We start from the raw sequence: 24521 nt of genomic DNA on the forward strand, positions 1-24521 counted from the left end.
TCAAGTCTGCTCTGCACATGTCTTTTCTTGGGTAAGGTGAGCAACTGTTGCTAGAAAACATATAGCTGTCTCTGCACACTGTTATTAATTGCCAATGGTTGTAGTATTTAAGAGTTGCCCATAAAAATGTACGAGCAACCAGCATAGTGACCAAACACCTTTGGCCTATTACTTACTGACCTTCTCAACCAAGAATCATAGCTGGAAATTGGAGATTCATAACAAGAACATGCAGCTACCCTGACCTTCGGCAATTACCTTTTTAATGGGTTTTGAAAATGCATGATCTTTACTCAGTGAAGACCATCCAACTTGACAGCTTATCAAGCCGGTGTACCAATGCTTTTGTTCATCTCTTCCACAACCACTAAACAAACTAGCAACTGCTCTCACATGGCAATTAGGCACCAACTGCTTACACAACAAATTCAGTGTAACATTTGAATGCTTAGCTTTTGCCAAATGTTAGAATAATGCTGACACCTCTTTACTGGGTGAAAGTAGTATTTACTACTCAGGATTAACTCCCTGCTTCTGCCAGACCTGGCCACTAGTAATACATGCAGCTCAGATCAAAGCAAGTATTTTCAATTTTTTGAAGTATTTTGAAGTCCTGAGCTTGCCACTATTGCTACTGCCAATCCTCCCCAAGCCCCATTTATTCTGTAAGGAGGGCTTAAAATTTTTTGAATTATCTGAAAACTTTGCCAAAGCCGTACACATACTAGTTGTTGCCCTTACCACTACCAAGCTAGGACAGCTGAAACCTGCAGCATCACAAAAGGCAGGTTGTGTTCTTTTAGTACTGTTCCATGATTTGTGTTGCAATAGAAAATGCTACACTTAAAAAGAAACGGAGATGGGACTGTCCCCATTGACTGCAAACCTGGCTGCGTAGGAAGCTTCCTCTAGTCCCCAGAGAGCAAAGGTGTCAATTACTGACAAAATACCCACAGACTAGTTGGAACCATTTGAAGCCTGACAGCGCTAGGTCACTGTGTTCAAAAGCCTGGTCCATCAAACAAAGTATCTAAGTGAGTTTCTGAATAAAATCTGCAGCATTATACTACATCAGCATACTTTCACCAGAACCACAAACTCTTTTGTCCCATCACAATGCTCTCTTGATGGCACATGTGGCTCTCCAATCAAGTTATGTTACTAGGAAAGGGGTTGCAACTGAAAAAGAAATAATGGGATAAACCTGAAGGAGTACTTGGTTGGGAGTTCTACTGTTGCATTACACAGCTTGGCACATATGTGTGAAATAAGGAATACTCCGCAGTAACCTCTTCACTGGTCAGCAAGAAGGCTGGTGGGGGATTTACCTCCCCACAGACGCTTGTCAGCAGCTATGTATCTGCAAATAAGTCCTCTGACCAATAACTCTCTGGGAGCATCTACTGCCTAGTTTTGACCAAGGAAAATCTACCCTAGAGATGGCTGGCACAGTGAGACCACAAGGCAATACCAACTGCCAGCAAATTCACCCTCTGCTCAGCTTGCTACGAGAACTGGCACTTGCAATTCATCCAGGCTTTTGTGCAGATTGCCTCTGCAACTGGAAGAGTTTGGATCAACTATAAATGTAAATTTAAAAACACACACATGCTGCACACATGCATGAATCCATCTCCCAATTCCACGTACATAATGTGACCTGTTCTAGAAGAGGGGGAAATGCTGCCAGACTGGTCCACTGAACTAACCAGCCTGGGGGCCAGAAGACTGCCAGACACAAGGGCTGGGAAGAGGAGGGAAGAAGAAACTGAAAAGGGGCTGTTTGCCCCACAGTACAAGCCTGCCATTACACTGAAGAACTGTGAGGTCAAACCAGAGCCTCTAACTGTTGAACAAACTGGAGCCCCTTACAACACCCTCCCTTATTCACCATGCTTGCTTGCTTAGCACTCTTTATGTTTCCATCACTGGTTTTAAATACAGGTGACCTCTAAAAGATGACAGGTTCATGTTTCCCAAAGAAAAATTCCTGTCATACACACACACAAAAAAACCCTCACCAAACCCCCACAAGCCATAAAAAACTTAATAGTAACTTACATATAATGCACAGTTCAAACACCACAGGAAACCTGGTATTCAAAACTCATCATATAATATAGAGCAAGTTTCAAACACATACGCTTCACTAAGTGCACCAATCCCCAAAATCATTTCACTGCATATACCACCACCTATATACCACAGTATTTTGAGAAGACAAATACTCCTTTTGCAGAGGGGAAAAAACTGCATGAAGTACATGCTAAAGCTACAGTGTTTGAACATGTATTTTAGTGCAAGAGTGCCATTAGTTGTACACACAGCTGAACAGACAATTGAAAAGTTTGATTTTGAGGAAGCCCAAGGGAAAGCAAAGGAGGGCACAATTTCTCAAAACTTGACAAGCTGAGGCACTGAATCCACAAATGCCATTTCAGTCCCATTCCCCCTCCTTATCCTCCTGCATATCCTTTGCCCACCCAGTACTCCTGAGATAACACTTCGTGAGATCCCAAAATTATCTGGATTGAAGAAACATTAGATATTCAGTAAAACAGAAGAAAAAAACTAAAAGGAAACAAGAACATGACATCAAAAAACTCAACATGCTGCAGTACAGCTTAAGGAGCCCAGAAGAGGTCTGTCTGCAAAGAGGAAGCTGGGGGAGGAAAAAAGTAGATAAAAGCCTGTTGAGTGTAAGTGGAAACAAAACAGGACCGTTCTCCTTCACAGCAACTGCAGCAACAAACAATATTATTTCAACCAATTACAATGCATGAAGAAGAACTGAAATTGTGCCTTGCCTTCCACAAAAGCCAGAAAAATATTTTTCATCTTGGCTTCTGTTTTTGGGGTTGTGTGCTGGTTTTGTTGTTGTTGTTTTAAACCCAAACAGTACCAAAGGTGCTGAGTTCTCTATTATTAGGCCTGAACCACACAGCTGCTTCTCAAGCATCTGAATTCCCACAGCCAAAAACTAGCAAGTATTCCTCCAAAAAATTTCACCCGCAATAGTCAAATACAGTATCTTGGGATCAGTGATGTAGCAATCCCACTCATTTCTGAAGCTGGACTATGGAAGGCATCAGAAACTGGGACAGCATAAGGGACAAGCCCTCCTGCTCCTTGCCAGGCCCATGACCTTTAATCCATCTTCCTCTTGCTATTACTTTCAATCCTAACTAGCTCCTTGAACTTAGGTGTGATCCTGTAAGAGGTTTTGTCAGCATGGCTGACGAACGAGGGGATAAAGCAAGTACACATGGCAGCAAAAATTCCTTAAGAAAACGCGCAAGCAACAGTGGCAACGTGAAACAATGACCGCTGTCTCCCGTGATCACACCTAGAGTGGATGTCACCTACATTTCTAAGTAGAAATATTTTTCAAGCCTCCATTGTATCTCATAAAGAAAGAAATAAACACACACAATACTTTTCCCCTGACCAGCAGCAGGATGCAATAAATTTCTGCCAGTATAGAAGACAACACAAATTTTATTCTGATACACCGGAGGAGCTAAGGGGGCATATCAACTATACTTTGAGTTTGTTGCCTGAGGTGTAGAAAAAGTTGTTGAGGTCTGGGGTGGGGGGCATGGGTACAAGAACAGGAGGTGTCCAGGAAAGCATCACTCTTCTCACTCCATTGGGCTTCTCAGGCGAATTATAAGGTCACGCAGAAAACAGGAATACTTTTTTGTTTGAAAGAGAACTTTATTTTACAGTTCATTTTGGTTTGGGACTACAATGTGAGGAGTGTGGAGGAAAAAAGGTTGAGAAAGCATTTTCCATTTCTCTCTTTTAAAATGTATTTTTCAGAGAGCATGTTTTGGTTCTTACTTCATACAGAGGAGAACTCTCAACCTCCTGCATTCTCAGCATATTTTCTATAATAGATTGGCTTGAGTCCTACAATTTTAACCCACATTTTGCACATTCGGGCTAAGAACTTGTAAGAGTTCAACAAGGATCTCAAAACTAATTTCTAGAAAAAAGGAGGCAGCTTGCTACAGCAGTGTCTCAAAGTAGATCCTTGCAACCAACACCCACCACACTGCCTTACTATACACTTTCTCTTCTCAGAAGCGTCTGTTTTATTATTTATTAATTTTTTTAACTTCATGTGGTTTCATTCACAGAAAATTAAGAACAACAGTTAACACTAACTACTTTAGCGATGCTTTCCTTGAAATTACACTCACATACGTATTGACACATTTCTGAGAGCCAAAGCTGGAGGAGGGGGAGGGCGGGGAGGGGAGCAAGAGGATATAGAGTCTTAAGGCATTTATTTTAGCAATCACCTACTGCAAAAGAACAACTGTTTTTCCATGGCTTCCAAAACAAGAACCATCTATACCAATGAATGAAGCAGAACTTACTATATCCTCACTGTTACCAGAAGGACTCCACATCAGAAAGTCTGCTTATGGTAGGGCAGTATTTGCAACCATACACTACTGACAACATAATCACAATAGAGCACCAAAGAGACATAGCAGAAAGGCTATACTTTAACCATAATGCACTACTGACCTTTTCCTTGAGGGCCCTTCTTCAAAATCTGAAGAACTAACATCGTTGCTCGTTGAGGACACTTGCGATGCATCGTCCTTCTCATTCTCCAGCTGTTCTGATCCCGGTCCTAATCCTTTAGATTGGCCATTAGTGAGAAGTCCTGCAAACATGACAAAGAAGTACACAGTATTAAAAACCTGCATTACCAGTGCCAAATGGATTTTATAAAAACTCATGTATGACACTAACAATAGATAGCTGATGCTCAAAGCAACCATCTTGCAAACAGAAAAACTGATAACATTGATTTTGCACAGAGGTACTCCAATAAAAACCTGCCTGTGTGTTTCTGATTTGATTAACTGTAAGGCCCCAACCCCAAATAACCACACTGTGAGTGTTTGCAATAGTATTTATAATCTTGTCACATCCCTCATTTGAAAAGGGACACAGCTTAGTCAACCTCATCCCCGTTTCACAGAACTCGTGTTGACTGGCATAGATGACAGCCTTTTGCATTTATCTGTAGATCAATATGAAATTAAGCTGCCATTTGGTCCAATCTGTCATCATCTTGCTGTTCATTCTGCTTCTTCCAACTACTGCAATTCATGATCCTTTAAAAAAAATCCCAAAGGGGTGAACATCAAACACCTGTTTCTCGACTCTGATTCTTCTGGTCAAATGTCACTTATCTACAGAAACTTCAGATTGCCAGCAAAGCTACACAGGGCAGGGGAAATGTCTGTCATAGCTGCCTTCCCTTCTGTGCCTTTTCTCTCCTGGAGGAATGCTACAGCAAAGCAGAATCACATAGATGGAAGGACAGCATTGGGCCCTATACAAGTATAATGTTTAACAAATGTTGTGTGTTCTACTCAAACAAGTAACTACGATATAATATGACACAAACAAGAGCAGACAGTGAAACCACTCATACTTAAGAATTAAAATAATAACATATTCTTCAGTAGGCTTTGGGTTGCGAGGGAAGAAAATTACTAACAATTTTATCAGCTCAGTATTTACTTGGTGTTTCAAGAGCTTATTACCAGAGAAGCTGCAGTTTTATCACGGAGAATGATTTCCCATCTCTCCACTGAAATACCTTCGCAAATGGCATAACAAAGCTTTGTTTCACAGCTTTATTTCCTCAGAGAAGCGCTGGTAGGACTTCCATCCCTCAGCCATTTCTGTCCCCTTTTCTATAATTGCACCTGAGAAAAGGAGATAGAGAGGAGGCCAATCCCTTCCAAGATAAGCCAGGCAGCAAGGCTGGTAAGAGTACTAAACCAAACATGCTTACTAGTAACAACAGTTCAAAATTTTCCACCAGTGTTACGACAGCGCTACATCAACTCTGACCTCTGTTTGAAGGGAAATGGCTGTTTAGAACCATCAACAGACTTACTCGTCACATAACCAAGCATTCAACTGAGCTCAGCTTCAAAGAGACACTGAAGTGTAACCAGAGCAAGACCAAGGCACCTCCTCTGGCAAGCTGCCTGCTCAACGTACTGGTGCCTCAGCCACAGCCACGGCCAAGCACTTCTTCCCTGCAAGGACATTTATTCGCTGCTCTCTTGGGCACGATGACTTCATACAATACATTGTCTGTTATCAGGCTCTGAACCTTTCAGCACTTACGATTCCAATCTAATCACAGAATCACAGAATAGTTTGGGTTGGAAGAGACCTTCAAAGGTCATCTAGTCCAACATCCTGCCATGAGCAGGGGCATCTTCAACTAGATCAGGTTGTTCAGAGCCCCATCCAGCCTGGCCTTTAATGTCTCCAGGGATGAGGCATCTACCACCTCTCAGGGCAAGCTGGGCCAGAGTTTCACCACCCTCGTTGTAAAAAATTTCTTACTGATGTCTAGCCTGAATCTCCCCTCCTTTAGTTGAAAACCATTATCCCTTGTCCTGTTGTAACAGGCCCTGCTAAAAAGTCTGTCCCCATCTTTCTTACAGGCCCCTCTGAAATACCAAAAGGCCACAGTAAGATCTCCTTGGAACCTTCTCTTCTCCAGGCTGAACAACCCCAACTCTCTCAGCATGTCCTCATAGCAGAGGTATTCCAGCCCTCTGATCATCTTGGTGGCCTCCTCTGGCCCCTCTCCAACAGGTCCATGTCTTTCCTGTGCTCAGGGCTCCATAGATGGGCATAGGACTCCAGGTGGGGTCTCACCAGAGCAGAGCAGAGGGGCAGAATCACCTCCCTTGACCTGCTGACCACGCTGCTTTTGATGCAGCCCTGGGTACAGTTGGCTTTCTGCGCTGCAAGCGCGTATTGCCAGCTCATGTCCAGTCTTTCATCCACCAGTACCCCCAAGTCCTTCTCCGCAGGGCTGCTCTCAAGCCCTTCATCCCCCAGCCTGTATTGATACTGGGGGCTGCCCTGACCCAGGTGCAGGACCTTGTACTTGGCCTTGTTGAACCTCACGAGGTTCGCATGGGCCCACTTCTCGAGCTTGTTCAGACAGCCTCACTCTTATTTTTCCAGTCAAAATTTGCTCTTATTAATTCTGAGCTACACCAAATTTCTCTTTGAGTCAGAAGTGGCTAAATGGTGACCACATGCTGTAGTTTTTGTACACAGTTTTGAAAACACTACCTACAAAGCAGAAGCCTGGATGTTTATTTTTTTAAGAGGAGGATGCAGGGAACTCGTAGCTCATTTTTTTTTCTTCCTTATATGGAGCCCACAAAGCAAATGTTGAAACTAAGCACCAATTTTTGCATTAAAATGTCTCTTCTAGCCAGCCTGAGACTGGCAGGGAGAAGTTAAACGACCCAATTTACATTTTTACTCCCTTTTTGTTCAATGCCTTTTGATACTTCCTTTCCATTAAAGAGATCTCAAACTGTGACCCAACCAATAATACAAATTTCAGTATCAGCACATGATACTACAACATGGTTTGTAATGTAACACAATGATACAACGCAGGGTGACAGCATCCCTTCATTCCCGAGAAAATGAAGGCGACCTTTTTAAAAAACATTAAATAGATTATATTTCTATGCTGAATTCACCCTCCCCAGAAGGCCTAGTGCTCAAGTTTAGTCTTAAAAAAGTTTCAACGCTTGCTCTGCATTTTTCCATGAAATCACTGCTGATAAAATTTACAATTTTTGAACTCCAGAGAAGTCTAAATCAAGCATATCATTTGAGGCCTGATACTCAGTGATTTAACTGTTATGGCAGAATTTGATTAGGTTTTCCAAAAGCAATATTTGTTCTGGAGACTTGCCGTATGTAAAACCCAGCAATCTGAAATATATGAGTCAAGAAAATCACCTTTCAGGCTGTCAACTTGCACACACTTGGAAGGCAATTTTTATTCATCCTTTCACCCTGCCAAACCATCAGTGCACTTGGGAGACAAGCATGATTTGCGTCCCTTAAGGAAAAATATTGTTTTGTCTGATATTATTCATCATAACCAGCACTAACCCAAAATGTAATAATATTGCTGATAACTGAAATTAGCTATTGTCAGCTGAAACCAATTAAAACAAATGCCCTAAAACAGAGGCATAAAACTACAAATGAGATATACTGATAAATAATGGGAGCGGGTGTCATGTTCTAGAGGTTTTCAGGGCCAGCATAATTGCAAAATCCACTCTGCAGTGATGAAATGCACAGACAGTCCCAGTCCACAGCCTCCTTCCAAGCATGCTGAAGCAGGCTGTTATAAAGTTTATTGCCACTCAATGATTTTTATATCAAATGCATTCAGTTAGCCCCCAGATACCTTTTCCTTCAAACGCCATTCCTGCTGTCTCTAACTGTGATAAACCACGTTCTTTTCTGCTGCACATTGATCAGGAGCTATAAAAGGTCTGGTGGCCGCAGGATGGGGTGGGGACCCTGCAGTTGTGCCAAGTGACACTTGGGCTTCTCCATCAGCATTAATGAGTTGGCACCAGTGCAGCTGATGGGACACACGGGTCTGGCTGGTGCACTGCAGGAGCAGAGGCCGGCACACGTCCAGACATGTCGGTTTTACTCTCCAAAGTCAACCAAGCTACAGGAAGCTGCAAGCATTCATGTTTCTTAAAAGCCAAGTACTGCAATTGCGTATGTATATAAAGAGAGAAAAGCAACCAAGTGAGAAAATACTCTTTTGCATAGTCTGAAGAGCAGGGCCACTTGCTAATCCTGGCTACTTCAGAGCACCCAGCAACAGTAAAGGAACCAAGCAAGACATCGAGAGCCAAATAAAATCAAAGGGACACATAGCTCCCCTTCTGCTTTTCCACGGCTTTGGCCTTCAACCTCTAAATCATGGCTCATGGCAAAGCCCGTGACCAGTTGCATTCTCAGCCTCCGGAGAGCTGGCAGCAGCTGCCGGCCCCTTACCCACTGGGCTCATCTCAGCCCCAGCTCTCACAGCCTCCTCCCCTGGCAGCTGGGCTGGTGACTGACCACAGGGCCTGAATAACCATGCAGAATAAATCTGGGTTGATAAAAAAAGATTTTACTCCTGTAGCGCAAAGTGTTTGTTTTAAAAGTCAAATCAGATTTTTTTTTTTTCCATATGTAAAAAAAACCTAAACATCAAAATTGATTTGAAAGCACAGCAACTTGGATTATAAATCAGTGTAGGATTTCATATATTAAAATGACTTACGTGAAATAATAATTTATGTATAGAGTGAAGCAGTGCATATTTGCTGCCAAAGTTTAAAAGGAACTGAAACACTGAATGGCTCAAAGGCCCTAAATAAACACTGCTTTAACTAAGTCACTAATAAAGAATTATTTAATTAAGTCAGAAATACAGGAACTCACATACCAAGTGATGTCTTGGGTCCCTTCAATACACTGTTCTGGCTATAACTGATCAAGACTAGATACTTTAAGAGAAAGGTCAATTACTAATTCATGGTAATTAAAAAGGGCAGCTTAAAACTGAACCATGGAGATCTTAACATCCTTTCTTAAATGTATCTTAGCTACATAAATGTCAGCTTCACAGTTTTGCTGAATTCTTTTTAAAACTTCCATGTACGCTGTGATAGAAAACTGCAACTTTAGTTACATGCTGCCTAAAAAGGGAAAAAAAAAATTCATTTATCCACTTCTCGGTTTCTAACTGCATTGAGAAAAAGCAGCAAATGTGAATATTATGTCCCTCTGTTACAAGCTGGGGAAAGCAGAAAAGCTCTTTCTGTCTTCTGTCACCCAACCATTATTAAAGAGACTTCTATCACCTCCTTTTTATTTGCCTTCCACACTGTCAGTATTTTCAAATCTGTCTGTGGCTTCAAGTTTGTTTGTTTTTTCACATGCAGAAGGAGCTCTGAATGAGCTGAAGCACACCATTTAGGGTGACCCAGACTGAACACGGGTATCACGGCTTTACAACCTTTGTGAGCATGCTCCTCCTTGTTGCCACTGCATCACACTGTCCCCTTTGCTTCTTGACTGTAGTAGGTAGCTGAGCAGGGGTCTTGCTGAGTTTTCTCCAGCAATGGCCACGTTCCTTTTGCCAAAAACAGTGTATGTAAAAAACAGTTAAAGTTGCTTAATCGTAGAATCATTTCAGTTGGAAGAGATCCTCAGGATCATCGAGTCCAACCATAACCTAACTCAACTAACTCAACCATAACCTAACTTAAATGAGCTTACTTCAGGGGACTGTCCCAAGTGGATTGCTTGTCATTATAGCCTAGCAAGTAAGACTTAATATTCCGGTGCAGGCAGGACTTAATTTATATTGTATGGATTTGCTAACCTTACCATTTTTGGTGATAGACACACACTTTTGGCAGCAACCTACAACTCTATTACCAAGCCATAACCTATTCCATCTCAGGTCATCTGAAGAGACAGCATGTGCAGGGCAGGCCTTGGGTGCACCTGAACGTATGATGCAAAATCACAGTACCTGGGAATGCACCATACAATGAAACACCATGTAAGTATAAATACATAGGATAAAAACAGAGGAGGAGAAGAGAAGCAGAAAGTAGCAATATAAGGCAGGATGGAAAAGAAACAAACAAACAAACGCATGCAAGGGAGGGTATGGGGTTAGTTATTTGGGTTTAAGAATAGACAAGCTTATGATTACTGGTATGTTTTTCATTATTAAAGTTACTGAATAATCAGGAACCCAAAAGGGAGCATCTGAACAAATCTCAGTATCATGTGGTTAGCTGAACACAGTGGTTGGATGAAGGGACTTTCACAATGTTTCCAAAACACTATTTCTACATCACTCTAATACCAACAAGACATCTGAGCATGAACATTTCCATGTTCTTACAAGGACACAGCAATACCTATTTTAGTTTGCTATTTCCCAGTCCTAAGGCGGCTTAGGAAAAGAAATACATTCAATTGTATTTCCAGTCAGTTCTCACAGTCAGAGGCAAACCACAAATCCATCACACAGATAAAAAGCCATCACAGAGAGAAAACAGCAGTCAACACCACAGAAACACAAGCCAAAGATATCAAAAGCATAAACTGACCTAAATAAGGGGGATTTCAACAAGACCATATTTACAGCTTCCTATATGGGATGAACACCTAACATCAGCCAGTCTGCACTGCTTGGGGCAGGGCAGCGATACAGCAGTTCTAAGCTATACGTGAAATACATAACTCTGCTCCCTGGTGCCTCCTGACCACACAGGGACACCCACTTTCCATTGCCAGGAGATACGGGGTTTGCCTCCCCGCAGCACGCCGTCCTTGCATTCCTCCCTGATCCCTGCAGACTGAGCAGCTCTGGGCTGGTACAAAGGCCCAGTTTCCAGGGCAATTGGCAAAACAAACACAAGTTACAAGAAGTTAAAGAAGTGGATTTACTCGAAGTGGCATTCTCACCACACTGGGATGACAGTGTTATTTATGGGAGCATGCAACAGCATGGACTGTAGTTATGCAGGCACAGGGCTAAAGTTTTTCACTTATGGAGTAACATGCCCATCCGAAGTTCAGCTGTGCAATCATAGGAGTTGCCCAGAAAAGCTTTGTTGGAAAAAAATAATAAAAAATTAGTTATTTTCTTCTTTTTGCACTGTCTCTTTTAGGAAACCTGCCACAAATGTAATTGCAAAGTAAGAAAGCCATGGGGTTAACCATCGTGCACCATGGTCTAAGAAGTCTGTGCCACCTGAATGTGGACAAACTCTTCAGTATAACCGCACCATGGAAGACAACCAACATGAGTTCTACACTTAAAATACAGAGGGGAAAAGTTACTGCTTTTAGCTCTTTGAATACTTACTCTGGCCCTTAGTTTCAAGCAGCTAATATTCTGTGTGGAAATCTACATATAATGAACAGATGGCTCACCTACACCTTGTTTTCCTTCAACCTAAGAACTACAGGACTTAACAGTATATTATGAGCTATAACTTTATACAGAAGTTTACTTGCAAAGTATCTTTAATAAATAGTCCTCATCAATTTTGCAAAAATAATAGACAAACAGCTGCTATACAATACAAATTCACATCCCATTATCTGTAAACCTAGATTTATCTTCTACCAAAAATGTCCTTACTTGCCAGAGTACATGCTGAAATGCTACCAAATCTTGGTAGGCATGCTAAATAAAACCATTAATCATTTGATGCCAAGTTAAAACATTCCAGTATCTCTAAAACATCTACAGCAATCTGCATTAATCAGCATACTGTACAGAGTTTACTGTATTTAGCTGTTGTATAGCTATGCACAAAAGATAATTCGGTTTTATAGTGCAAATACCATCTGTCACATTGTCACAGCATGACAAAGTATCACATTACATATTAAACAGCCAACACGCCTCGAAAATAAGGCCTATTTTCATGCTATGGTTGTCTTAGAGACTAAAGTAGTAACATAATTTAAAAACAAAACAAGCCAAAAGTCTTTCTCTGGGATAAGAGATACCTATTCCCTGTCGATTTTTTAAGGATAGTTGTCATAAAGAAAATGTTATTTTGATCTCATTTGATAATGCAAAACCACAACAGTTTTCTGTCTCTAAATATAAAAAGCACAGCATGAAACAGTCGTCATTTATACCACACGATGCTCTGTGTTGCCACCATGATGGTAATTAACAGTATGTGGGCTTTTCAGATGACAAGCCACTGGACATTAGGTTGATTGTGGTACATAACAGAGCATATGCATAAAGCACTACTGTTATGCCAAAAACTGTTAGCAAATAGCTTGTTCAGTCTTCATAAATGACGAGAAGAGTGCTTTTATATGTAGATATACATCATTACTATGGAAGCCAAGCATGAATGACATTACAGCACAAGATGTGTTTGTCAGCCTGTCAAAAGGCAAGATCACCAAAGAGAACTGATTAAATAATACAGGTTGAAGGAAGCTCCTTATTCCCATTACATCTCCATCCAAAATTGCTATTAAGCAACCGAAGACGTTTATGTTTCTTTCTTTCCTGCATATGAGCCCATTATCAAGTACCTGTTTGCACCATTAATTGCAATTATATTGTTGTGGTCTTTAAGCATAACACTTTTAAGGGTGTTTTGTTTTTCTTTGGGGGAGCTTGTGGGGAGGGAAGAGTGAGCAGTGGTAATGGTATTAGACCGTAGAAATAAGAATGTAACAGTTAAAAATTAATGTAATTTAATGATTCCATGAAACTACACCAGGCCATAGGACATACTTCAAGCCTCAGCTGTGTTTATGAAAAATGCAACTGGAAGAAATAAAAAATAAAATTATAAAAAAAAATAATAAAAAACCCTGCAACACACTACCAATGCCTGCAAGATGTGATATACAAAGAAAAACCTCACCTGAAGCCTATATTTCTGTTACGATAGGTTTATTTAAAAAAAAAATAATAATATATTAAAAAGGACACAACTCTCTGAATAAAGACATTTGTCTGCTTTTAAGAACATAATGAAAGCTTTGAAACCCCAATTCCCCCAGGGAATCACTCCGATGGCCCCTTCTGGCACCTTACTCTTCATGAAGCTCCATGGTGATGTGGCCTGGATAAGGGAGGGAACAGAAGTGCCCAACAGGCTGAGTGGCAGGATAGGTGTTCATACACAGGTGAAGGAGACAGCAGCAGTAATTCCAACTCCCAAAAAAGCTGGGGAAACAAACAGATCTCTGCTAAATCTGCTTCTTACAAATGCAGAGAGCTGACTAAGGCAGATCATAAAACCACAAACACACAGAGGCGGGGGGTGGAGGGGAAGAAACTCAATGAACGGTTGTCCCACTACCTAAAAGCTAAGGCTGTCCTGAATGAAGCAGAACAGAGAGGAGAAAAGAGAGCTGATGGCCAGCACCCTACCAGCTGCTCCCTATCTGTTATATCAGTACCATTGTGCTATCAAGCTCCTACCCATTGCCCCTGGAGCTGGATGATAAGGGCAGAGCAGCAGCTTTTTTAATAAGTAGGTACCAGGCCGTCTGAAGGTCATTAGGTTTTGACAAACAGAAAACACAGTGAATTTTACAGTACTGCAAGCACTCCCTGTTAGCACTGGGGAGACGAGCACCACATACTCTTCCCATGTGTTGCCAAGGAATCGCAGCATTTGATGCATGCAGCTTGCATCCACCTCTGTCCCCCCACTCCCCTTGACCACAGTCAGAAAGCTTTGGAGGCACAAGAGGACTCCAAATGCAAGCTCTAGACCTTTGCTGTTCAGAGGGACATGGGCAGAGAAGGCATGAAGCCTTTTGCAGAAGCAAGGGAACACCATCACCGGGACAAGGTGGGGACCCGGACTCTCTCCCATCAAGTGGCTGCCCCGGGAGAGGTCACCTCCCCATCACACACCTCAGCTCACCCACCTGTAAAATAAAGGTAGTGAGATCGGCCTCCACGGTGGAGTGCAGGGAGGGGAACAGGCAGTAAGCACGACATGAGACGTGGGATTTTAATGAAAATCTCTCAGTGGTGTGTGCCTCATGTTGATCTTGGCATTGGACAGACTGGTTTTATTTCTCTCTGAGGAGAACAAGTGCCCTTTGATTTGCAGCTATGCCAGGGACATCTGTCCTACAGGACATCTTCTCTCGTTTGGTAATAACATATGCAATCTGGAACAGAGCTAAACGTGCATTTTGTTTGAAATTACAGGCACAAGCAGGCCCACAAGTGTAATTTATCTCTCTCTAGATCAAGGATACAAGTGACAGAAAAATCAGCATAGCCACGGAGAGACAGAGAAGTCTAATTTCTCAGGTATTAACAAAATTATCAGTGGCATACGAATTAATTATTCTTTGGTTTTTTATGCCAAAACAATAATGTCTTCTTCATCCTGCCTTTTCTGCGGAATTTTATGGCTGAATGGAGAAGCAGTGAGCTAACATCCCATGAGAGAGAGTAAAGAAAATCCGTGACGTGCCTGTGAAAGCAAGCATTTCATTTTAAAATGTTTTGTTCCTTCCACTTTTATTTGGGTTGTTTCTATTTGACAGTTATTTGGAGAGAAGTTACTGACTCAGTTTCCAAAGTATTTTTGCTTATTCTTCACAAATATCACCTTGTGAGAGAGAGAGCATGGATTATTCTGGTAAGTAAGAATTAAGTGAAGCAAGCTAGTCAGCACTTTAGGTCTTTGTCACCTATAAATGAGCACCAAGTGAGGGCAATTCCTTCTCCTTCTGAAGCACTTTTGCAGATCCACCTTAACTGTACTACATCACTAGCAGTCCCATTTTTAAGTCGGTTATTTCCCCCCACCTCAATATCACAGGGATATGCTTTTAGATTCAGTGACATACCTCACCCTGTTTCAGAATTAAGCCTCCATTAGGACTGGATGGACAAAAGAACAATAAATCCACACTTCAAAAATACCCATACCTCGGCACCAAGGGACTAGCCAGATTAGTAAAAATGGAATAAATGAAGAAAAAAAAAAATCTGGTATTTTAAGTAACATGAGAAGCAAAGCTATGCCAAGAGCATGTCTCCAGACAACAGCTCTTCTACACTAGAAAGTAAAAATTAGCAACTGTGTCTCCACAGGGTATAAACGAAGGAGGTAGAAAGAAGGTGAAGGCAAACACAGTGAAGCAAGGAAGAGCCTGCTAATTGGAAGAAAATACAACATATGCATGTGCAAATAAGACAACAAGGGAAATAAAAAGGCATGCGATGTCTCACTGATAGCAGTGACTACTTGGGAGCCTGAAAGGGGAGAGATGTGCAGCTAAAGCCCAGAGGCTTAGTGAGGCCTGGCTATATTTGTTAAGATTTCTAGGAAACCCTTACAGGCTGTATAATTCAAACCCAGCATATCTGCATGAAACCAGATACAACAGCAAAGCAGCATCCTGACAAACATTTGCTACACACTTTAACGAAGCACAGTTCCTTCAGCTCTGTGGTGAGGGATCGATCACACAAGCAGGTTGGGTCTACAGTCTTAGCAGACAGAAGTGACAAAAGGCCCAGTTCTGGAATCGGTGTCACGGACAGTCAGATCTTTCCCCCTGTGAAGGCAGCAGGCAAGGACGGGGCCAGCCCTCCTCCATTCGCAAATGGGAGGCAGCAGGAACAGGCACCCTGAGTTAATTCTTTCTCAAGTAAACCAAATTAAACTATTAAATTGAATTATCAGAGGAATAAATGTGAGGCTTGACTTCTACATACACCTCAAAAGTGAGCAAAACACCAGATTCTGGAATGGAAGGAGGGTTCTAACACAGCAGCATGCCACAGGATGGGGAAAGGATGAGAGAAGCGCCAGAAAGCACTTTTGGAGTGGTTATCCTCTGCTCAGTTGTCTCTAATTTTGCCTCTCTGTAACAAAAGCTGTGTAAGGCAAACATTAAATGACATACTTCTAATTGCACAGTCCCATTTGATAATTTAATGCATGTCACTGAGGATTTGCCTTTCATGACTTTTGCCAGGAGCACAGGCAGCCCTCCAGACAGATAGAAGAAATATTTTTTCCCTTGATGTGACATGAGCTATGAAGGTCTTGTCTGCTGCAAGAAGACACAGCCTGGCGATGCAGCAGCAGTGACCCTCCCACACAGCCAGCAGACGTGGGTATGGATTCAGCCCTCTCTTCACTGGAAATGCTCCGAGCTTTCAGCCTAAGAAAAGGAGGGGAAAATTCCTCTTCCTGTCCTGGGAAAAAATAACTGAAGTTCTACAAGAACTCAAGACAGATATTTGAATTAAACCATTTTATTTACTTTCACTCCACATTTTCAATAACTTTTTAGTGAACATGCCCTCCTTAACTCTGAGATCATCCATCAGCCAGCTCCAGGAGTCAAGCTGACAACCTCTTTCACTGACAAGGATTTTTCTTATTTCTTTTCCCCTGGCATGCCACCTCCTTCTACTAAGTGCTTGAATTACGATATCCTAGTTTAGAGCAATTACACAGAAAAATAGGCCACAGTCGCCTGAGGGAATGGCAGGAAGATGTGCCGGGGAGGTTTAGGTTGGACATTAGGAAGAGGTTCTGCCCCCAGAGGGTGTTGGAGCACTGGAACAGCCTCCCCAGGGAGGTGTCACGGCCCCAAGCCTGACAGTGTGCAAGAAGAGACTGGACAACACCCTCAGACACATGGTGTGAACTGTATGGTTGTCCTGTGCAGGGACAGGAGTTGGACTCCATGATCCTTGCGGATCCCTTCCAACTCAGGACATTCTATGATTCTGTGATCCTTTGGAGTGGTGATGCCTACAAAGGCAAAAGGGGGCACACTGTTGGTGAATTTTACTGCCCACTGTGGACCATCATAGCTTACATGTCATTTTCTGTTATATATTATCATTACAAATCAACCTAACTTAATGCCCTAGCCTCTTCATCAACATGCCAGACCACCCTCCTCTGCCGCAGGAGGTCAGGGTAGCTGGGATGGACCATGGGCAGTGCAGGCAGCGCCGCATGGCAGGGATGCAGGCAGGGAAGCAGCGTCCTGCAACATCGGGGATGCGCCCGCACCATCTGCAGCCGAATTTCCAATACCCTACTAGCCTCAGCGCTCACATATCTGTTGAGAGCCTTAACGTAAGCTTGACAACCACGCCAGCTCAAAGCCCTGTGACACCCCATGAGGAAGAGAGGGAAGAGAGCTGCCTGACCAATGCTCCTTTTCTTTTTTAAGCCATTGGTTTCCCAGGCTTTTGTCTGTAACCCTAAATTTCAACCACAATGCTCGACAACTTGTGGTTATCTTTGAGGCAAAACCAGCAGCTCCTTTTCCTGGGAGTGAACCCATCCCTTTGACACCACCTAACCCAGGGTACCATTTATTTCATCTTCTTCACAGAAAGCAGCTACAAGGCACTACACAAGGTACCATGAAACAACGCAAAAACTTTAACATGTGGAAAGTCCCCAAAACCTGGCCTTTGAACTTCTGGGACTGTTTTCTCCTTGTTACCCATTTTACAACTAGCTTGCTAAATTGATTTTATATATATATATATATATCTATATATAAAATACTTGGCATAATTTTAACATATGAAACAACAATGTGGCCACAAAAAGGTGTTTGTGTTTTTTTCACCATACAGTAAGCAAACATATTTCAAACATATTTTCAAAACCAGGTTGCTTAAAAAAATATCAAAAACAGCCCCTACCCTATCCCCCCCACCTGTCTTTCTGTGAAATCTGTACTTGTAGAACCATATTCAGCTCTTAGCAGGGGGAAGGCATTTTAAAAAATTCATTTATTTTAGTGGGGGTGGGCAAGTGAGTATCGTTCCCTCGCTTTCTTAAATTAAAGGTTGGAGGAGTACGCTTCAAGCTCGGGATGAAGAGCTGCTTTGCTGTTTTGACTCAGCTCCCTATAATCTGTTTGCAGAGTTATTGTCAGGGGAGAGGAGGCTCGTGACAGTGACATGTTTAGACCAACCGCCACAAACCAAAATCACAAGTGCAATACGAAACCCCAATGCGAATGAACAAATTGTTCTGCCTTACACCTGCATGGGAGCAATGACATTTCACTTCTCCTCAAGCACTAAGCCTTTGCCCAAGGTGAGGATCCTGGCCCATCTCCCACACGACACTGACCGTGGTGGCAGGGGTTGGCAGACATCTCTGATGCCCAGCAGCTAGCCACCTACTAGGCATGTGCAATGGAAAAACAAAACAAAACAAAACATGCTGGGAAAATATATCTGTAGCTGGAAGATGCTTAGGAGAAACCCCTGCTCTCCCAGACTGGCTGCAGTCACTGAAGAGCAGATGAGGGGACAAAGCAGGAGGAGCCCACGCTTAGCCGTCAGCTGAGCTCAGAGGATCTTGCCACAGGAACAATGCACAGGCGACAGCCAGAGTGACAAAAGCTTAAAGGCATCAGATGAAATAAGCTCCAGCCGCCTGCCAGAGAGTGTGCGAAGACCATTCTCATTTTATTTGGGGGGACAACTGATTCTCGCCAGTGTTAACACCATTCTCCGAAGCATCGGCACATGAAACGCCAGCGCTGTAACAGCCTTTAAGGAAACGCTCCTCGTATGCCAAGCAATTTCCATCTCTATTTCTAGCTCTTGAGACCAGCAGCTTAACCTTACTTTCACCTCCCCTTTGTGAGCTCTACAGGCGAACCACGGGGGGAAGAGATAAAAGCTGGGGTAGGGGGCCAGCCACTTGAAAACCTGATGCTGGAGAAAGGGCTTCTGAAATGTTAAGGAGACTTCCCGCCACACCACCACCCAGAGGAGTAAAAGAAATTCCACTGCCATGAAATACTCTGCTGCTATTAAATAGCTTTCTTAGCTCATGTTTCAGGGAATTAGAAGGGGAAGTGAAACAACATTAGCTGCTTCCTGACTTAATAGAAACCTTGGAATGACCATCATCACACACTTATACCATCAAGACTATACAGTGATGTGTACTTAATGATTCTATCTTTGCGAATAAGCAAAGGAGATTAAGTACTATCTTGCAGTTTGTAAAGAATACGGATTCCCCATCCCTCCAAAACAAGGCTTCATTGCACTGAATTTTGCTTCCATCCATTCATGTAACTGAAGGCTGATACCCCTTAGCACATTGCTTGTTTTAAGTACAGCATTGAAGAAATGAGGGCAAGGGGGTGGGAGGTACATGCAATGAAACAGCATAGAAATGTAGGATTAGAACAGTAAGTGAGCTTTCAAAATATACCCGCAAGAGGCTGTGTGTATTCTGAAGTGCGCCATTGTATTACTACAATTAAAACAACAAAACCAAACAAAACCAAAACAGAACAAAAACTGGTTTAGGATGAAAGGTACATTATTGATATTAAAAAAACCACTGTGTAGTTCTATTTTAAGATAACATGACAATACTGAAGAATAAAAAAGATACAGAAGTGATGACTGTAATCCCTCTGTACATTCATGGTAGCCTATAAAAAGCTAAAGAGAGATACTACACTGAAACAGTTCAGACAACCTAAGTCTTCCTGGAGTTAGAACATTCCCTTTCTATGCTGTTTCAAAGCATCTCTACCAAGCCCAAATCAAGCTACAAAGACTATTAAATAGTGTTAATGCTTAGCATGCATTTAGCACTCTGTGTGTTCAAAGTGCTGTCACACACCCCCAGCCCCACAGAAAACACCGAACAAAACCATACTGAACAAATCAGAGAAGAATTTTGCCTGTGCCCACCTGAACAGATCTCCTGCTTTATAACCACAGCCCCACGTGTTGGGACGAGGCAGAAAGGACAGTGTCAACCACGCTGCAGGTATTTGAGCCACCGTCCCAACGGGGCAGGAGGGCCCAGTCTCATGAGGAAGAAATGTTTCGCAATGAGGGTGGCAAAACACTGGCCCAGGTTGCCCAGAGAGGTGGTAGATGCCCCATCCCTGGAGACATTCCAGGCCAGGCTGGACGAGGCTCTGAGCAACCTGATCTAGTTGGAGATGTCCCAGCTCATTGCAGGGGGATTAGACCAGATGATCTTTGAAGGTCCCTTCCAACCCAAACTATTCTGTGATTCTATGAATGGGAAAGCAGTAGCACAGGTACAACATGCTGCGTTTTGGAAGAGGCGCAGGATATGGAGCAGGAATCATCGTCAGCTTCAAAGCTGGGACCCCAATTAGCCTGTAACCTGCACCAAGCACTTGATGCACTGACAGCCTTTGCTACTTCACACGCTCAGGTCAAGATTTAACTCCCATGTATAACTGTTTATTACTAACACCAAACAGCAACACAATATGGGTAAGAATAAATGTGAACAAAAACATAATTTTAAAGATCTAACTCTCCACCCCCCCAAAAAAAGGCCCTTGATCCCATTTAATGGCAAAAGAAAATGTATGACTGGATCCCAAGTGGCAAGCAAGATGTGGGACGGAAGGAGAGTCCAATTTTTTTCTCTACTGGTGTGTAAAATCAGGAAAAGCTTTGGCAGAAGCTAGATAGATAAAAGTGGACAACTTGTAAAGGAATGGGGTGGACTTTTAAAATTAAATTTCTTTCTGAACTTAAAGACTGCCTCAGAGATATTATGGAAAACACTTTCAAGTTTAAAAAAAAAGTCCTCGGAGACATGAAGGCCTCATTGTTTTCCTCAAACTTTATATGTCAACACACACACACGCATAAAAAAAAAATCCTCACCTCCCTTCTGAGACATTAAATCCACACAATATTTCTTGGAGAGGGTAAAAAGAAAATGTAGGTCAAGATGTTAAGATAGGGATTGCTTCTGAAAGATGAAAGCATAAGAGGACTAAGCTTTCATTCCTTATGTTTCTTTGAGATTTCAAACAGAGCGTTATTTGATAATGGTTCCTTTCAGAAAATTGGAATTTAATATAGCTAATTATAAGTTAGAGAATTAATGTACAGTCAGTACTCCAACTGAGTTGGTATGCCATGCTGATGCTTTTTACCAGCATGTCCCCAGTGCTTATTATAGATCTTTTCTCCAAATACTAAGGCAAATCTGCTTTCACATTAGGCTGGATGGCCCAGAAGTTGTGGGGGGAGGAGGAGGGAAAAGAAAAAAAGAGAAATTTATGATCTCCATGGCTGTAACACTAAGCTTCCTGCAAGCAGCCCAGAGTTGTCCTCATGGCACGGCACCGTGCAGGAACAGACCCTCCTGCTTCAAAGGGAGCACAGAAAATAAGAGGACAAAGACAGAATGAAAAACAGAAGTAGCTGAAGAAGAAAAGTAGAAGGAGAAACAGGAAAACACATTTTCCTCCTTCCAATTAAAAGGGAAGTAAAAGGACTATGATAAAGGATGAAGAGCATAGGCAAACAGAAAGAGAGGGAGTGCTCCTAATTGTCCAATATTAACAATGATGTATCTGAGAATTATTTGTCCTATGAGCAATCATAAGTTAAAAAACCTGACCTATATTTCACAGAGAGCAAGTGATATATAAATAAGAATATCCCTCATGACAGGCATAAGCAGCAGAAGCAGCTGGATTTGGAGCAGAAGCAGTTTCTCTGCAAGTCGGAAGGAAGCCACACGTCAGTGTTCCAAGGACCTACGCAGGTTTGACACGCTCTGTTTCTAGAGATGGCACCAAATATGTTCAGCAACATCTGCTGCACATCACTGGTTAGTACGTAAAGTAAAACTGTAGCTTGTGTAGCCTTAAACATAGATGGCATTTAAGTGAATTTTGAGGGAGAAAATGTATCACAGGAAACTCTGCAATCTGCGAGGTTCCAGCAGCTTTGCCTTTGTTTTCCACTGTAGTTTCCAACTAAACACTAAGCCAGCATATTTAAGTTATCCAATGGATGTGTGAGCTCCTGCAATGAAATCCTGTCATTGACCAAGGCACAAGTTCTGTAGTAAGGTCTCAATGAGAAGAGCCATACCTAGTTTCTTCCTCAAAACAGTATTTACGTTCAGTCGAGCTGTAAGCTTCTGGGGAAAAAAGGGGCACATTTTTTTACATAATCAGCAGAAGCTTCTTACATGTTAGCAGATTAACTCCTCTGAAGTCATATTTTCATTTGGCACGTCTCCACCTGAGTTAGAGAAGGATGTTCCCTATGAAAGTAGCTGTTGCCTTTCAAAATATTCTTCTGCTCCCAATAGGCCATATTGGGAAAAAATCTGCCCCCTATAGAGGGCACCTTCCCCCCCTTCATACTGGAAGAATTCCCCAGACCCTGCTGAACTTGGCACTACTATGCGCTCCCAAACCTTGGAGCTGAGGAGTGGTCATCCTTCCTTCTTCCTTCAAGATGCAGAATAGCATTCATTTTTAGGGGAAGGGAAAAAACAAAAAAACAAAGCCACTTTCCTTGTAGAGAACTGAATTTTTCTCATGACAAGGGGACATCAAATCAGTACTTTTAATTGCTTTCAACCTGAGTGAAGGGAAATAGAGCTGGCATGGAAAACACCATCTCCTTTAGTCTACTCTCTGGTTCCTTTAGCCTGAAGAAGAAGCTGGTCAACTTAGGTGAGGAGGGAAAGCAGACACTGGAGAAAAGCTGAAGGCTATTTTCCCAAAACCTTAGTAAAGTTTTGGAGTCCTTCATCTGTACTGGCAGAATTTCTCCTGGAAGTAGGAAAGCACAAACTGTCTTTCTCAGCAGAGTCATTTCCTTTCTAAGTTTCCCTGTAAATTTAGTTTTCACGAGACTACCCCCACTGAGTCCAAGATGATCCGAGAAGCTTTAAATAGAAATTTACTTAGCAGTTACAATTTTGATCCAGTCAGATGGTAATGCAGCACTATCTTGACATCCAACTATGCCACGGAAATTGAAGGACTGCAAAACATCTTCCCTATAATCTCTAATATTCAAGTTTGCAGACAGTATCTTAAACTTTTTTTTCCAGTAAGTCAATTATTCTAAAGAAAGTCTGCTTTCTAGGCTGTTAATGGTAGACGCCTAGATCCATTTCAGAAATAAAGGTGGTTTTCTGCACTAAGCAATGCCTTAACTAACGGGCCATTTATTCTATTTTATGAGCAGAGTACTTGTATATAACCCTGTGTTATGCTCTGGATGTTAATCAACCTTCAAGACTTTGCACGCCAGTTTTATTAGAGCGCCTTCCATGCTGGCATAAAGGCGACTTTGTACCAAACAGTCTTCCTCCAGCCTAGTAGAGATCAACATCGGTTTATGGCTCAAAAACCTCTCTTTCACAAAGAACTTTTACTCGTCAGTTCTGGTCTCTTGTTAATGAGATTTTAAATATTCAAGGACACTGCTATACTGTGCAAAGGTAATCTATGAAAGAGTGCATTTAAATCTACAATTGCATGTGGGCCGTGTTTACCTACTTAGCTAAGACAGCCTTGTCCATTCCAATTAGAGAAGGTCATTTTTGGGCAAATGTAAAGTGGCATTTGAAGTTCATCCCTGCAGGACAATGAGATGAGGTAAAGCTTCTGGGACAGGCTTCCATCTAAATCAAACTTGACAAGCAGTCCCTAACCACAGATCTCATTGCTCCACAAAAGGCCATTTTTAATTGATTTTGGGGAGGGGGCAGAAGAGCAGCAACAACTATGCTTCAAGAATATTTGGAATTCAAGCCACATTCTGGTAACTTCTATCCCTTATTCATGGCTTCCACCTGGAGGTAATTGTTGCTGACCTCCCGAGATGTAAAGAGGCAGATAAACTACTGTAGAAAGCACCTAGTTTACTGTCCTGTTGAGTAGATAGTCACATTAACGAACCATTGGGACTCTTCTCTTTGGAAGAGAAACAGCATGCTCCTGGACAAACGCACCACAGGAACCAACAGGAGGGAAGGGGAAATGAAGTCCTCCATGCAGAACTGCATAACAGGAATATGTGTCTCCTCAACCTCAGCCCACTCCTGTATGACGCCTCAAGTTTTGAGGCTCTGCACAACTCCACCTTCTGGCATCTGGAACAAGGGAATGAGGAGAGCCTGAGACTCCAAAACTAGATCCCAACATCACAGCAAATGAGCCAGGGCCAGGAAGAAACAGAAGGGGATTAAATTCTTCTTACACCCTCTCCACGCAGTACACCTGCATCTGTGTGCTTCAGTACAACCCAGCTGCCTTTTCTCAGTGGT

The 24521-nt window shown here is 42.3% G+C and overlaps 1 protein-coding gene across 3 annotated transcripts in view; it reads right to left on the reverse strand.

The window, feature by feature from the left end:
- JARID2 (jumonji and AT-rich interaction domain containing 2) overlaps nt 1-24521 on the reverse strand; it is a 227607-nt gene that overhangs the window by 96817 nt on the left and 106269 nt on the right. For all 3 annotated transcript variants that reach the window (XM_080338858.1, XM_080338860.1, XM_080338859.1), the window contains exon 3: nt 4540-4681. In XM_080338858.1, coding sequence (XP_080194984.1) covers nt 4540-4681 — 142 coding nt within the window. The remainder of the gene's footprint in view (nt 1-4539; nt 4682-24521) is intronic.

The sequence above is a fragment of the Nesoenas mayeri genome (assembly GCF_963082525.1).
Source record: "Nesoenas mayeri genome assembly, chromosome: 2".
In the NCBI taxonomy this organism is placed as follows: Eukaryota; Metazoa; Chordata; class Aves; order Columbiformes; family Columbidae; genus Nesoenas; species Nesoenas mayeri.